Source organism: Phoca vitulina, unplaced genomic scaffold (assembly GCF_004348235.1).
Source record: "Phoca vitulina isolate PV1807 unplaced genomic scaffold, GSC_HSeal_1.0 scaffold67, whole genome shotgun sequence".
In the NCBI taxonomy this organism is placed as follows: domain Eukaryota; kingdom Metazoa; phylum Chordata; class Mammalia; order Carnivora; family Phocidae; genus Phoca; species Phoca vitulina.
The window spans coordinates 7,462,738-7,475,531 of record NW_022589770.1 but is presented as its reverse complement, the minus strand read 5'-3'; the positions used below and the strand labels follow the sequence as shown (position 1 = coordinate 7,475,531).

The 12,794-nt window shown below is 40.6% G+C and overlaps 1 protein-coding gene across 1 annotated transcript in view; it reads left to right on the top strand.

Annotated features, from left to right (window-relative positions):
• The first annotated feature begins 723 nt into the window (after nt 1-723).
• LURAP1L (leucine rich adaptor protein 1 like) overlaps nt 724-12,794 on the top strand; it is a 49,810-nt gene continuing 37,739 nt past the window's right edge. Inside the window, exon 1 of the mRNA XM_032392437.1 lies at nt 724-1,995. Coding sequence (XP_032248328.1) covers nt 1,693-1,995 — 303 coding nt within the window. The 5' untranslated portion in view covers nt 724-1,692. The remainder of the gene's footprint in view (nt 1,996-12,794) is intronic.

Below are 12,794 nucleotides of genomic sequence, written 5' to 3'. Positions count from 1 at the left end.
TTCTGGCATGTTGATAAGAGAACTTTAGCAATTTTCTCCCTGACATGAAACATTTCATTCTGAAGGCCTATATTCTCTATCCTTATAATTCTTAGATGAGGCTATACTAAGAACAGACTCTGAAATGTATTTGCCCATGTGCTCAGTATAAAACCTGAGTGATGTTTGGGAATGGAGCCGAGGAAGGAACAAGAACACAAATATTTATTTGTCCCAAAAATAGAGGAGCCCGTATTTTCAAACATTACAATGGAACCCCAAAATGAGAGTTTACTGAATTGAAAACAGTATCCTCTACTTGAAGATTATTAACACAAATTCAATGTTGAGTCAAACCTATAATCCGTGTAGCTCATAGTAACTTACTTGGTAAAAGTATCTCATAAATTGTATGCTTTAAGTCTCTTCCAAATAGTTAAAAAATATATAGATAAATTATCAAAGACAACTTTTTCACTAGCTCCGTTCAATATTTTTTCTCCATAATGAAAAGTAGTTCAGCAACTTCCTTCCTTTAAAACCCACTCCTACCTCAGTAGTCATATAAATTATTCTGACTATATAATTCTTCACTTCTTGCAGTGAAGTACTGTAACATTTGGTAAGATAATTCATTCTAGCTATACATTACTACTGAACTTTTGGTGAAATAATTTCATTTTTTACTAGTGTAAAAGTTGGAAAGCCTTCTAAAGCTAGACTTTTGCTTTATAGGAAGATAGGGGGTGGGGAATGACACTACATTTAAAGTCAATCTTCTTCCTCCAACTTCTGTTCACTGTTTTAAAGGTTGTGGCTATCATTGGGCAATTTCGCTGGGAAAACTGAAACTCTATCACCCATATTAGCGTACTTCCAACTAAAGCAGTTCGCCGAACTGGGCTAGCAACAGGGTGGGAAAATTTCTGTTGCTCTTCTTTCCTATGACATACGGTAGAAGGGTTGGCCCTGGTTTGGTCCACCTGCCAGCGGAGTTTAAAGTTTCCAAGGCTCGGAGGAACACAATGACTTGGATCAAACTGCCTAAATGAGAAGAAGGGCATTTCTGCTACAACAAGGAAGCCGTTAAACTCCTGCTAAGCTAACCATCTCTTTTATGCGTCCATGCACACGACCGACCTCCTCTATCACTGACCAGGGATTATTTTTGACAATCCAGAATATTCCGAAAGCTTGGAGACATATGGCTGGAAAATGAAACGACCCTGGAGTGTGGCCACATCATTACTTTGTGTGGCGTGGTACCAGATGGGCAACCAGTGAATGATGCAGAGATGTGAACGGACAGTTTTATAGTGTGAATTTTCCCCCCATAAAGCCAAAGCAGACTTCATTTCCCTCTCTTTTCTTTTGGTTTGTAATACTCGGATTTTGTCCTCTCTGCAGTATCAATTAACTCCGTTTGGCAGTGGGGTAGCCAAAAAGGAAGAGGATGAAGCGATCTCTAAAATCTTAATAAGTGTCGAAGGAGCCACAGCACCCAGGAAACTGCGGCTGTGAGCCGCCTCGTCCTGCGCGGATTTCAGGGTTGAGAACAGCGCAAGCGGTAATGGAGCGGACGGTGCACTCCATCCGCCGAGAATAGAGACCCCGGCGCCGGGAGGGGTCCGCTCATTTCGCCGCAGCCTTGGAGGCCGCGGCTGCCTCTCATCCGCTGCGTCTCATTACCATTATCCTCGTTCTTGAAAAGTCATGGAAGACGGCCCGCTGCCAGACCTCAGAGACATCGAGCTGAAGCTGGGGCGCAAAGTACCCGAAAGCCTAGTGCGCTCGCTCCGTGGGGAGGAGCCGGTTCCCCTGGAAAGGGACAGGGACCCCTGCGGGGGGAGCGGCGGCGGTGGAGGCGGCTGCAGTGGTAGCAGCAGCAGCTGCAGCTTCCCTCCCTCCTTGTCGTCCTCCTCTTCGTCCTCTCCAACCTCAGGCTCCCCACGTCGTAGCCACTGCAGCGCCCTGGAGAGGCTGGAAACCAAGCTGCACTTCCTCAGGCAAGAAATGGTGAGTGCGGTGCGCCCGCTGTGGGAATGAGGGCCCTGCCGAAAGGTGGGGCGATCGGAAGATGGTCCCGCAGAGACAGGGCGGCTGAGGCTGCAGAGCTGAGAGCGGGGCGCGTGGGAAATGCGGGGTAGGGAAAGCGCGCGTCTGGAGGCTGCTTTACCCCGGACTTTGCTCGGTCAGGGTTTGCCAGGATAGCAGAGCCTGTTTTACTCTGTGTACTTTCTGATAGCGCCGACTCGGTGCTTCCGACTCTGACCATTTAGCTGCCAGCCCGCAGCCCCCCCCTCCCCCCCCGCCCGGGCACCCTGTCCGCCGAGGGTTTGCAGTCAGTAAGCCCATCTGGGGCCTGCTGTGTGCCGTTCACACTTTCGGTTCAAAAGGCGGCTCAGTCCTTTGCACTTAAGCAGAACTACTTCCTGGTTTGCCGAGAGGTGGCGAGGCAGGGTCCCTGCCAGCGATCCTTCCTAGCTCACTCTTCCACCACTACCGCCCCCGCCCCTTGGTGCAGCCGCCGCAGCTGTTCCGAGGCCACTCTTAGGCTGATTCTCCACAGCTGGTTCTGAAAACAATGGCCCACTCGTCCTTGAGGTCCTTAGGAATAGCTGGTTTCAGTATTTTGATCCTAGCGAGCAGGTGACCCCCAGGCCCAGGGATTTGCTAATGACCACTTCCTACCCTTCCCCCCTCAGTCCTCAATCTGCAATTGTTTTCTGTGTCGCTGGTAAACATTACCTTAAGGGTAGGACAATGAGACTAGTACAGGGTCTGAGAATCCTTGTTATTCCGGATGTACTTAAACGGAAAAACTTATTTACTGGCCATGAGTTCTGGGGCAAGTCACTTGGCCTCTGTGAACCTCAGTTTATTTGCACAGTGAACTAGGGGGAGGAAATAATTCCTTCCTAAATCCTTTGAAGAAACTCACCACAAAGCACCAGGATTTTCAACCGCCTGGAGCAGAGGAAAGTTGCAACGGTGGTCTCAGACAACCCAGAGGATGGTGAGGATTTTCTACATACTAAAGGACCCTGTCTACTAGGGTTTTGCATTAAAAAGAAGTAACCAGAGGTGTTTCCCTAGTTCCCCTCTTTCTGCATTTGGAACACTTGGGAGGTAAATTCCACAGCATAATCTTGGCAAATATGTAAGTGTAAAAAACCGGTCTTCAGTGATCATGTCCTGTGTTCAGAATTTTCACTGTGTTATCTACATAAAGGTCCCAGGATATCACCCTAAAAAACCTATCTCAAGATCTTTAAAGTTGGTCTACCTAAGGACTTTAGTTTTATATCTCAAGGATCTATTTTCTTCCTACTTGGAATGTTCAGATGTTAAAAGCAAATTACACACACATAGCACCTCTACATGTATGGGTCTATATATACGTGTGCACATGTGCATTTGTGTGTATATATTCATGCACCGTGTATATTGCAAATTATTTTATTCATGTTTCACTGTCTAAATACACACAGGTTATATATCTTAGTTATTCAAAAAGTACTTATTAAGCATTTACTATGGGTGCTGAAAATACAAAATGAAAAAGGCAAGAAGTTTGTCTGTTTAGGGCTCTCCAGTCTCTTGCACTCATTTGCCATTTATTATTTGTAGTAAATCAAACCAAGTGTGTTGAAGAACTCCATGGCGGGGGGTGGAAACTGGTTCTTTTCAACTAAGGACACTTTCTAGACTTATCTGTTTTTCTTAATGAAAATATCATAGACGTAATAAAACTCTGTCTCCCCTAGCCAGATCTTGCTGTGTGTGATTAGGGCATATTAATAAATACATTTTTAAAAAACAAACAGAAACCCCAACAACAGCAGCCGCAAATTGCTAAATTGACTGTTTGTTATATCTTCTATATGAAGCATCAGTAGCTCCAGGAGAATTTATGCCAGAACAGATGTTTTGTATTACAACTTTGTGCTCCACTGAAGGTCTCCAGGAAGAAAATAAGAACATTAGCCATGAGACATTAGAGAAGAGATGAAGACAGGTATATTCCCCTGCCAGTGAGACCCGTTTACCCCATTTTACACAACTCTTTCGGGTGCTAAAACCCCCAGCTTCAGCATGACTGGGAAGCAACAGATTTGTTTTTATGTAGACTTGGCAGTTTTGTTATAAACACTGAACAGATGCAGTTCTTCCTGTCCCCTCCTCGGCTCCCCATGTAGAGAAGTAAGAGAACCAGAGTGGAATAGGACTTCTTCATTGTGAGTTTCCTGTTCTTCTCTGCCCTATACTATGGGCACTGAGTTAACCTCCTCTGTATTATGCATGACCCCACATTTCATGTTTATTACTTTTAGTTGTCCACAGATTGTTCTTCTGGATTGTCTGGAATTACCAGGCTTTGGGCCTGCCCTCGGAACTCCTTCCTAAGAAACACCTGAGCCAGGCACAAACCTTTCTAGAGACTTCCAGGAATTAAGCCTCCCTTCTTTTCCTCTGAGATGGATGTGTATACCATTGACACAGGATTGCATAGACTTGCAGGGAGGCAGTCTTAACACAAACTTCTTTACATACACACGATTTCATCATTGTCTCTCATCTCCTTTTATGCCTTCATGGAGAATTCCCTTCACTCTTTTTTTTTTCCCCCTCCCTACTATCTTCTTCTTTTTTTTTTTTTTTTAACATATAATGTATTATTTGTTTCAGAGGCACAGGTCTGTGATTCATCAGTCTTACACAATTCACAGCACTCACCATAGCACATACCCTCCCCAATGTCTATCACCCTGCCACCCCATCCCTCCCACCCCTTCACTCTTATTTGTGATGTTACAATCAGTGCTCTTAGAGGTCTGAGAGATGCAGTTGTAAAAAAGGCAACTTGAAAGAGATTGAAGAGTGGGGAGAAACTGTTTCTGTTGCCAGACGTCTTAATGGTGAAACCCTTATTAACAACATAAATAGCACCACGCATAATAAAGCTTGTGGGAGGGAAAATATTAGAAAAGACAATTTGCAGGCATGCATTTGGTACAGGAGGCCAATTTAAGGTAATGATCAGGATGTTTGGGGGAGGAGGCCGATTTTCCCAGTATGTAAGCATTTTTATTTTGAATTTAGAGATAAGGAAATTTGATAATACAATAAACAGACACAGAGATGTACATATGAAATTTATAATGAAATCAGAAAGAGATGTCAGGCCTTTTGTGCAAAGTCTGCCCAGTACGTGTTCACTACTTTTCTGTTCAGAGTGTTTTAATAACTGTCATCATTTGAGTCTAAAGTCACACTGGGAAAGAGGAAGTATTTTCATCTACGTTTTGCAAATGAGATCATTGTGGCTTAGCCGGCCAAGGTCACGCAGCTAATTAGTGAATAGAATCACAACTTGAACTCTTATCTGACTCCCTGTACTGTATTTTCCCCCTCATTCCAGTCTGCATATGAGCTGTGATAGCTCAGCACCCCCTAGAGTACTAAGGGATGAAGAAAGGAAGTCCTCAGGATGCATGTGAGGGGTTGTTTCAGATATAGGTTCGTTCAATAATCAGTGATATATTGAGTACCTACAATATGCCAGATCTATCTCCAGACCTTGGTAATATACAACAAAATGGCTACTTTAAAAGTCAATTTTTTTATCCCATGTTCCCAATAGCTTTCATCCATGCAAAGACTCCTTTTACAAATGTTCTTAAGAATGGGACTTTCAGCATTGCTTATGAAAAATTACTCTAAGTTTTCTAATATCTCCAAAATATATCCAAAATATCCAAATATTTTCCAATAAATGTAAATAATCTCTGTCAAAACCATTTAGTAATAGTTTTACACTGCACTTTTACAAGATGTTCAAAGAGTTTTACTGTTATATCAGTATATCTGTGAAAATTATTTTCATCAGTTTTTCTCTGAGAGAAATTTCAAACTTGCCTAAGACAGAAGCAATCACTAAAGAATCAAAATCTGGAATTGGAAGGGGTCTAATGCACCCTCTCTAGTTTGCCTTCCCAGATAATTATTGTTCAAAAAATCAAAGAGTAGTTTGGAATGAAGTACATACTACCTGTCGATGCCACATTGTGGTTCCAATCAGTTCTGTATTATGTCGGGATGATTACTAATCTTTAGGTAATACAATGCCATTATGAAAACTACCATGGAAATACTATGTTCTGATTTCCATATTTTTGGCAATTGTTTGCACAGAAGCTGTATAATATATCTAATAGAATAAACAATCTCAAGCTAGTTACTCATCCTTTCTTACTATTAATGCATTCAAATACCCCACCCTGTTCCTCAACTCTTGCTTTAAAAAAGTTTTCTAGGCAATTCCCAAGATGAGACACAAACACACATACCCTCAGACAAGTACGTATATGACACTAACAACATAAATCAAAATGTCACAGTTTTATGAGTGGTAGATTTATACTTGGTTTTTGGTACTTTCTCTCATTGATCTTTTCTATATTTTGCCCCCATGTTAAATGGCTTGCTGACTTTGTAATAAAAATAAAAGTTATTTTAAATTCCCTCAAAAAATAATTTTAACTTCATAGTTGCTTTGGATATGCTTCAGAATAGGCTAGGAGATTTCTATCACTTGTTCTATCATTCATTCATTTTTCATAACTAGATATACTAGAATATATACTAGAATAATATTTTTACTATTTTATCATTTAGCGATTTCTTTTTAAGTTGGACAAAAATCTAAGAAAAACCCTTAGGCATATAATTGAGAAGCTATAAAGCGGAAAGTACCTTCTTTGATGAGTTCACAAGATAGTGGAAAAGATAAAATGGGAATATAATTTGGCCAGAGAAAGATTACAAACTAACACATCAGCAGGTGCGCAATGTCGTAGCAGAGATCAGACATCAGTGTTGAGACGAACAGGTAAAGCTGAGGAAATTTTTGACAGCGCCCTGGACAAGGACTTAAAAGTGCTGATAATGATGCAAAGTAAGAGCTTAATATTAGTGATAAAGACATCAAGGAGATGAGGAAACGGATTCCTAATAATGGTTTCTTCTGTTATTACACACATGGAGTGTTATTATGCTTACTTAAATCTGACAAAAATCTTGTTGAAACAGGTTTCCTTGCACAGTGGCTCAAGAATTGGGGGTAGTGCACACAAAGGTAGTAATGTCATTTTGCTAGAAGCACAGAGACACAATTTAAGAATTTATACCTAACTTGAAAACAGTGACATTTCCAAAACCTTATGGAGCCCTGCCCTGTACCTAGGAATGTACATTGAACTATCGTATCGGTACATACTTGAAGAACACTTCTTGACCAAAAAGAATTCCCTTCCATTCCAGTCAAGTTGCACAACCATGCTGGCCTGATCTTGAGAGGCCACAAATATTGTGAGACTTTTTTAGACTGATTATGTTCATTTCCATGACAGCACAAAAAAACATATCTTTAACCTTCCATTTTGTAGATAATAAATCACAATTAAACGAATTTGTCACATGTTAAGACTTTAGGTTTTGTTTGTTTGTTTGTTTTTAATACTACTTCTGAAACTGGGATTTATGGCTAGAGTCTCTGGAGTCCCTGAGAACTTGTTATTTTTTGTTGTTGTTGTTTTTCTTTGAAGGATGGTCCTTTTGTTCTTCTTTAAAGGTTATTCTTCACTACTCAAGGGGCAGGCTTCTGGTTTGGTGGAACCTTCATGGGTTTGGAGCTAGACAAGCTGAGATTCCAGTCAGGTCTAGAGCAAGTCAAGATACAAACCAGCAGGGCCCGGTGCCCCCTCCCTATGGAGACTCTTAGCCCACCTTCCTGACAGGAGGCCTACCTGGCTCTCAGTGGCCCTCTTTCTAATCTTGGCTCCTTCACTCCCCACTGTCTGGCATTGAGCAAGTTATATAACTGCTCTAGGACTCAGCTTTCTTGTTAACATAGGGATACAAGCATCTCTATTAAGGCATTGTAAGCATTCAGTGAAATTATATAAGAAAATCGACTATTACATGGGCATTCAGAAATAGTAAGGACAATGGCAATAAGAGGTGTTATGTCAATGACATGGCTGTTCTTTGATCTTACACGAGTAGCCACAGATGGGCAATGTGGTTTTGGGACTGATTCAGATTTAAGCATTTCCTCTTCTTGACTATCCTAGCACCTCCCGTGTGATCACATGTTCTACAGAGACTATGTTTCTATACAAAAGTAAAAAAGAAATATTCATGGGCTTTGCCTAGCTTCAGTGCAACTGGAAATCTTGATTTTGATTTCAGGCTTCGCATTTATGAAGCAGATACTATGAGCTAAGCATTCTGCAGAGTATAGTAGCCTAGATTAAAGAGCTGTGGAACCAAATTTTGGGTTTAGCCTAGGAAGTCTGCCAACTGAGACTAGTATTTAGGTGTCTTTTTTTTTTTTTTTTTTTTTTTTACAATGAAAGATTTCTATGGGAAAAGCACTATGTTAGTTAAACATTTCAGTGCATTATCCTACTGAAACCTTAAAATAATCTTAACTAAATATAATTTTAATATCTCCTTTATAGATAAAACATTGCAGGTTATTGTTAATGCTCAAGACTACCTACACAGTAAGGGCATGAGCGAAGTTGAAGTCAGAATCTGAGCTTTCAACCATGACTGTACAATTACTTCTCATGCTTTAGAATATCTTGATGCACATGTTGACACCCAAGATTAAAGGTATATATCTGCTCTTCCAGATTTTCAAAACATTAAACATGTTAAACTGTATGTTTATTTACTATAAACCCTCCAGGAGGAAAAGTATCTAAAGACAATCTCTGTCTTAGGAACACTCAAGATGTGAATGAACGTATCCAAAAGTCACCTGGTCCCCAGCAACTGTACCCTTTCTTTTTTGCCACTGTCATCAAGATCTTCATAAATACTGGCCGCCTGGGTGGCTCAGTCATTAAGTGTCTGCCTTCAGCTCAGGTCATGATCCCGGGGTCCTGGGATCAAGCCCCGCTCCCCGCTCAGCGGGAAGCCTGCTTCTCCCTCTCCCACTCCCCCTGCTTGTGTTCCTTCTCTCGCTTTGTCTCTCTCTGTCAAATAAAAAATAATAATAAAGATCTTCATAAATACTTTTTCCCACTCCACAAAAGCTGCTGATGAAGGATTCTCTGCCCAGACCGGCTCAAGGCTCAGAACTCAGTACTGGAGCTCAGTAGTGTTCATGACCCAGAGTTTTACAAGCTTGCAACTGGTAGCATTTTGTTCCCTGAGAAATTCTGTTCCAGATAAGCTTGGAACTTAGATAACTCATAGAACTGGAAAACTGGGAATCTGACACCATCTTGTATCCATTTTAACAGCACCTTCAAGTTGCCGTTCTTCTAACAAAAGCTCTATTATCTTATTTTTCGGTGCTGATACCAGTTGCATAGTACTGTGCTGGGACTTCCCAGATTGTGTGGTTGAAACACATTGATTCAAATTGAGCCCAATGTAAATTGTATTTCTCGAATTCACAAAAAAATTTAAATTTTCAAACATACATTTCAAACATCTCAGTCTAAGCATTAAAAATAAAATCTCAATAATTCATTATTTTTAAAGATTTTATTTATTTGACAGAGAGAGAGAGAGACAGAGAGGGAACACAAGCAGGGGGAGTGGGAGAGGGAGAAGCAGGCTTCCCGCTGAGCAGGGAGCCCGATGTGAGGCTCGATCCCAGGACCCTGGGATCGTGACCTGAGCCAAAGGCAGACGCTCAACGACTGAGCCACCCAGGCACCCCTAATTCATTTTTTAAAGGGATTAAACAAGGGCGCCTGGGTGGCTCAGTTGTTAAGCGTCTGCCTTTGGCTCAGGTCATGATCCCGGGGTCCTGGGATCAAGCCCCGCATCGGGCTCCCTTCTTCTCCCTCTCCCACTCCCCCTGCTTGTGTTCCCTCTCTCACTGTCTCTCTCTGTCAAATAAATAAATAAAATCTTTAAAAAAAATAAAATAAAGGAATTAAACATTGAGCTAGATTTTTATACATAGCTATTATTTTGTTCATCTTACAGATAAGAAAACTATGGCTTATAGGGGTTAGATAATTTGACTGTCTCTGTAAGTGGTTTCCCAACTATTCATTCAAACAACAACTTCTGTGAGCCTGGCTATATGCTGGATCCAATTCACTCCCAAACCGTACTACATGGACATACCATGGGGCATACCCAGTTATTATGAATGAACATTTTTACAGTAATTTCATCACACTTACCAATGGATCTTTTGGTATTCCTTTAAAAACGTTATTGTTTTCTTTTTAGAAGTTAAACATATGCTTTCTCATTATAAAACTTGCAGAAATGTAGACCTACTATAAAAAGAAAAACAAAAGTCCCCCTTCACCTACTCCTGACACCACCCCTGCTCCATATTACTCCGTACCCCAAAGGACTCATTTGCTGACAGTTTGGTGTGAATCCTGTGAGGTCTTTTGCTGCATTTTGCTGGCCTATATATGGCACATACACATTTACGTAAATTGGGCATGTTTGGATTTCATTTTCCTTATTTTACACAATAACATTTTATTTGTTACCTGACAATTATTAGATTGTCATGCCAGTTAGTATCCTAAACAGTTTTCATGTATTACTTCTTTCTCCCTCCTCACCCACTTATGACATAGGCGCTATGGGATGTTGGGTTATATAAACAGATTCCTGATATATCTTGAGAAATGTTTACCTAGTCCATTTTTATCTTATTCTGTCACTTTTCCTATGTGCAGCCTAATTAGTTACCAATTAAAAAGAAAGGTGATTACTTCACTTTTCATAATAAGAGATTGTCCAACTTTTAACAGTTCTTTTAGAAAGTAAATTCTGTTCATAAATATTGGACTTAATCAGACCATTCTTCAATTCAAGAAATAACTAAGTCTTCAAATTGGAATATGCTCTTCCTCATTCACATACCACTTTAACATAATCTTCTTATTGAGTTTTTTTTTTTTCTGGTAATAATAATATAAATAAAAACGGAAAGTTGGACCAAAAGGCTAACATGGCACAAGGTGATCCATGCCATGTGGAGAAGGCAGAATGGCACCCCACGGATTTAGTGTGCCTTCAGTCTTCATGGCTCAAAAACATCTTAGATTTTCAGATTTTGGAATGCTCATGATAACAAAACAGCTTCTGTTCCTAGAGATTAGATGTAATCAGATTGTTTGAGCTTTCAATTAAAGAAATATTATCTTCCAAATCGACTCGTACAAGAAAACGATGTATAAAAGTAGAACTATAATATATCACTGACGAATAAGCCCTCTCTCTGTGGGTCTATGCAGTGGGAAGCTAGAAGACTGGAGAAGCAAGGAATCAGGACAGGAGTGAGATGAGAATTTGATTGTGTCGTGGTTCTGCTGGACCCAGCGCTTCATTTGGCAGCTTCCGGACAGCGTCCTCTTTTAACTGCCTTAGTTGCGTCGACCAGCATGGCCATTGCAGTTCAGCCTATGTTCTGATACATTTTATTATTCAAAATGTTAATTCCTTTCAATCAGGAGGGAGTCATATTGGACTGATTTTAGGGTATGAGTTCTCAACCTGACCTCTGATGTCTTATAATTGACTTCAGATTTTTAGAGAATGATCATTTCCCTCATTTCTAAGTTCTAGGTGGCATGTCACATTCACAGGCATGTCCCCACCCCTCTACCATCAGCGTAGCATTGCTTTTGTAGAATAATTTTTATTTATTTATTTTTAAAGATTTTATTTATTTGAGAGTGAGAGAGAGAGGGAGCATGAGCGGGTGTGGGGGGGTGGGCAGAGGGAGAAGCAGGGAGCCTGACATGGGACTTGAACCCAGGACCCCGGGATCATGATCTGAGCCAAAGGCAGGCACTTAACCCACTGAGCCACCCAGGTGCCCTGTAGAATTATTTTGAATTAAAACATTTTTGCTAGATAATATGGCTTGCTCATGTGTGAACTAAAACTTACTAGCATTACTACTTTTTTTTAAGATTGATTGATTGATTGATTGATTGATTGATTTAACAGACAGAGAGAGATAGCACAGGCAGGGGGAGCGGCAGAAGAAGAAGCACGCTCCCCATGGAGCAGGGAGCCAGATGCGGGACTTGATCCCAGGACCCTGTGATCACGACCTGAGCCAAAAGCAGACCCTTAACCGACTGAGCCACCCAGGCGCCCCAGCATTACTACTTGTAATTAAAATTATGGAATGTTCTTTTTTTCCTTTGTATTTTAAATTAGGCCACCTGAAGTGAGCTAGAATTAAGTCTTTGACTTTCCATATATTTGATGAGCAGAATAAAATTATTGCTATATTAATACCCAACCATCAGTAAATTCATAAAAATATTGTAATACCAGCATCCCAAACAGTGAGCTATGTCTGTTACAACTCTGATTTCTGGCACAGGCTATTATTCTAACAGGTTCCCTGATCTTCTTCTGTTGCAAAACTTGTCTACATCATTGTTGTTTTAGTGTCAACTAAACAAAGCTTGAGATCAAAGTTGAGAAGGAAATTTCTCTCCTCATGGTGATGAAGTTCAACTTTCAAGGCTGCTTAATTCAGAGAGCTACCTCCCCTTTGCCAATTTTCACTCCCTAAAGATGACTACTATGAATATTTTATGTATCCTAAGAATTTTCTCAACATATGCGAGCATACCTAGAGTTTCTTTAATACCTTTAGCTGTAACTATAGACATATATTTGGAAAATGTGTGTAGAATTTTAAAATTGAGACTCTTAGGAGCTCATGTTGCAGCTAGTTTTCTAGATACAGCATTGGTATATATATATATATATGTACTATATATGATACATTGATA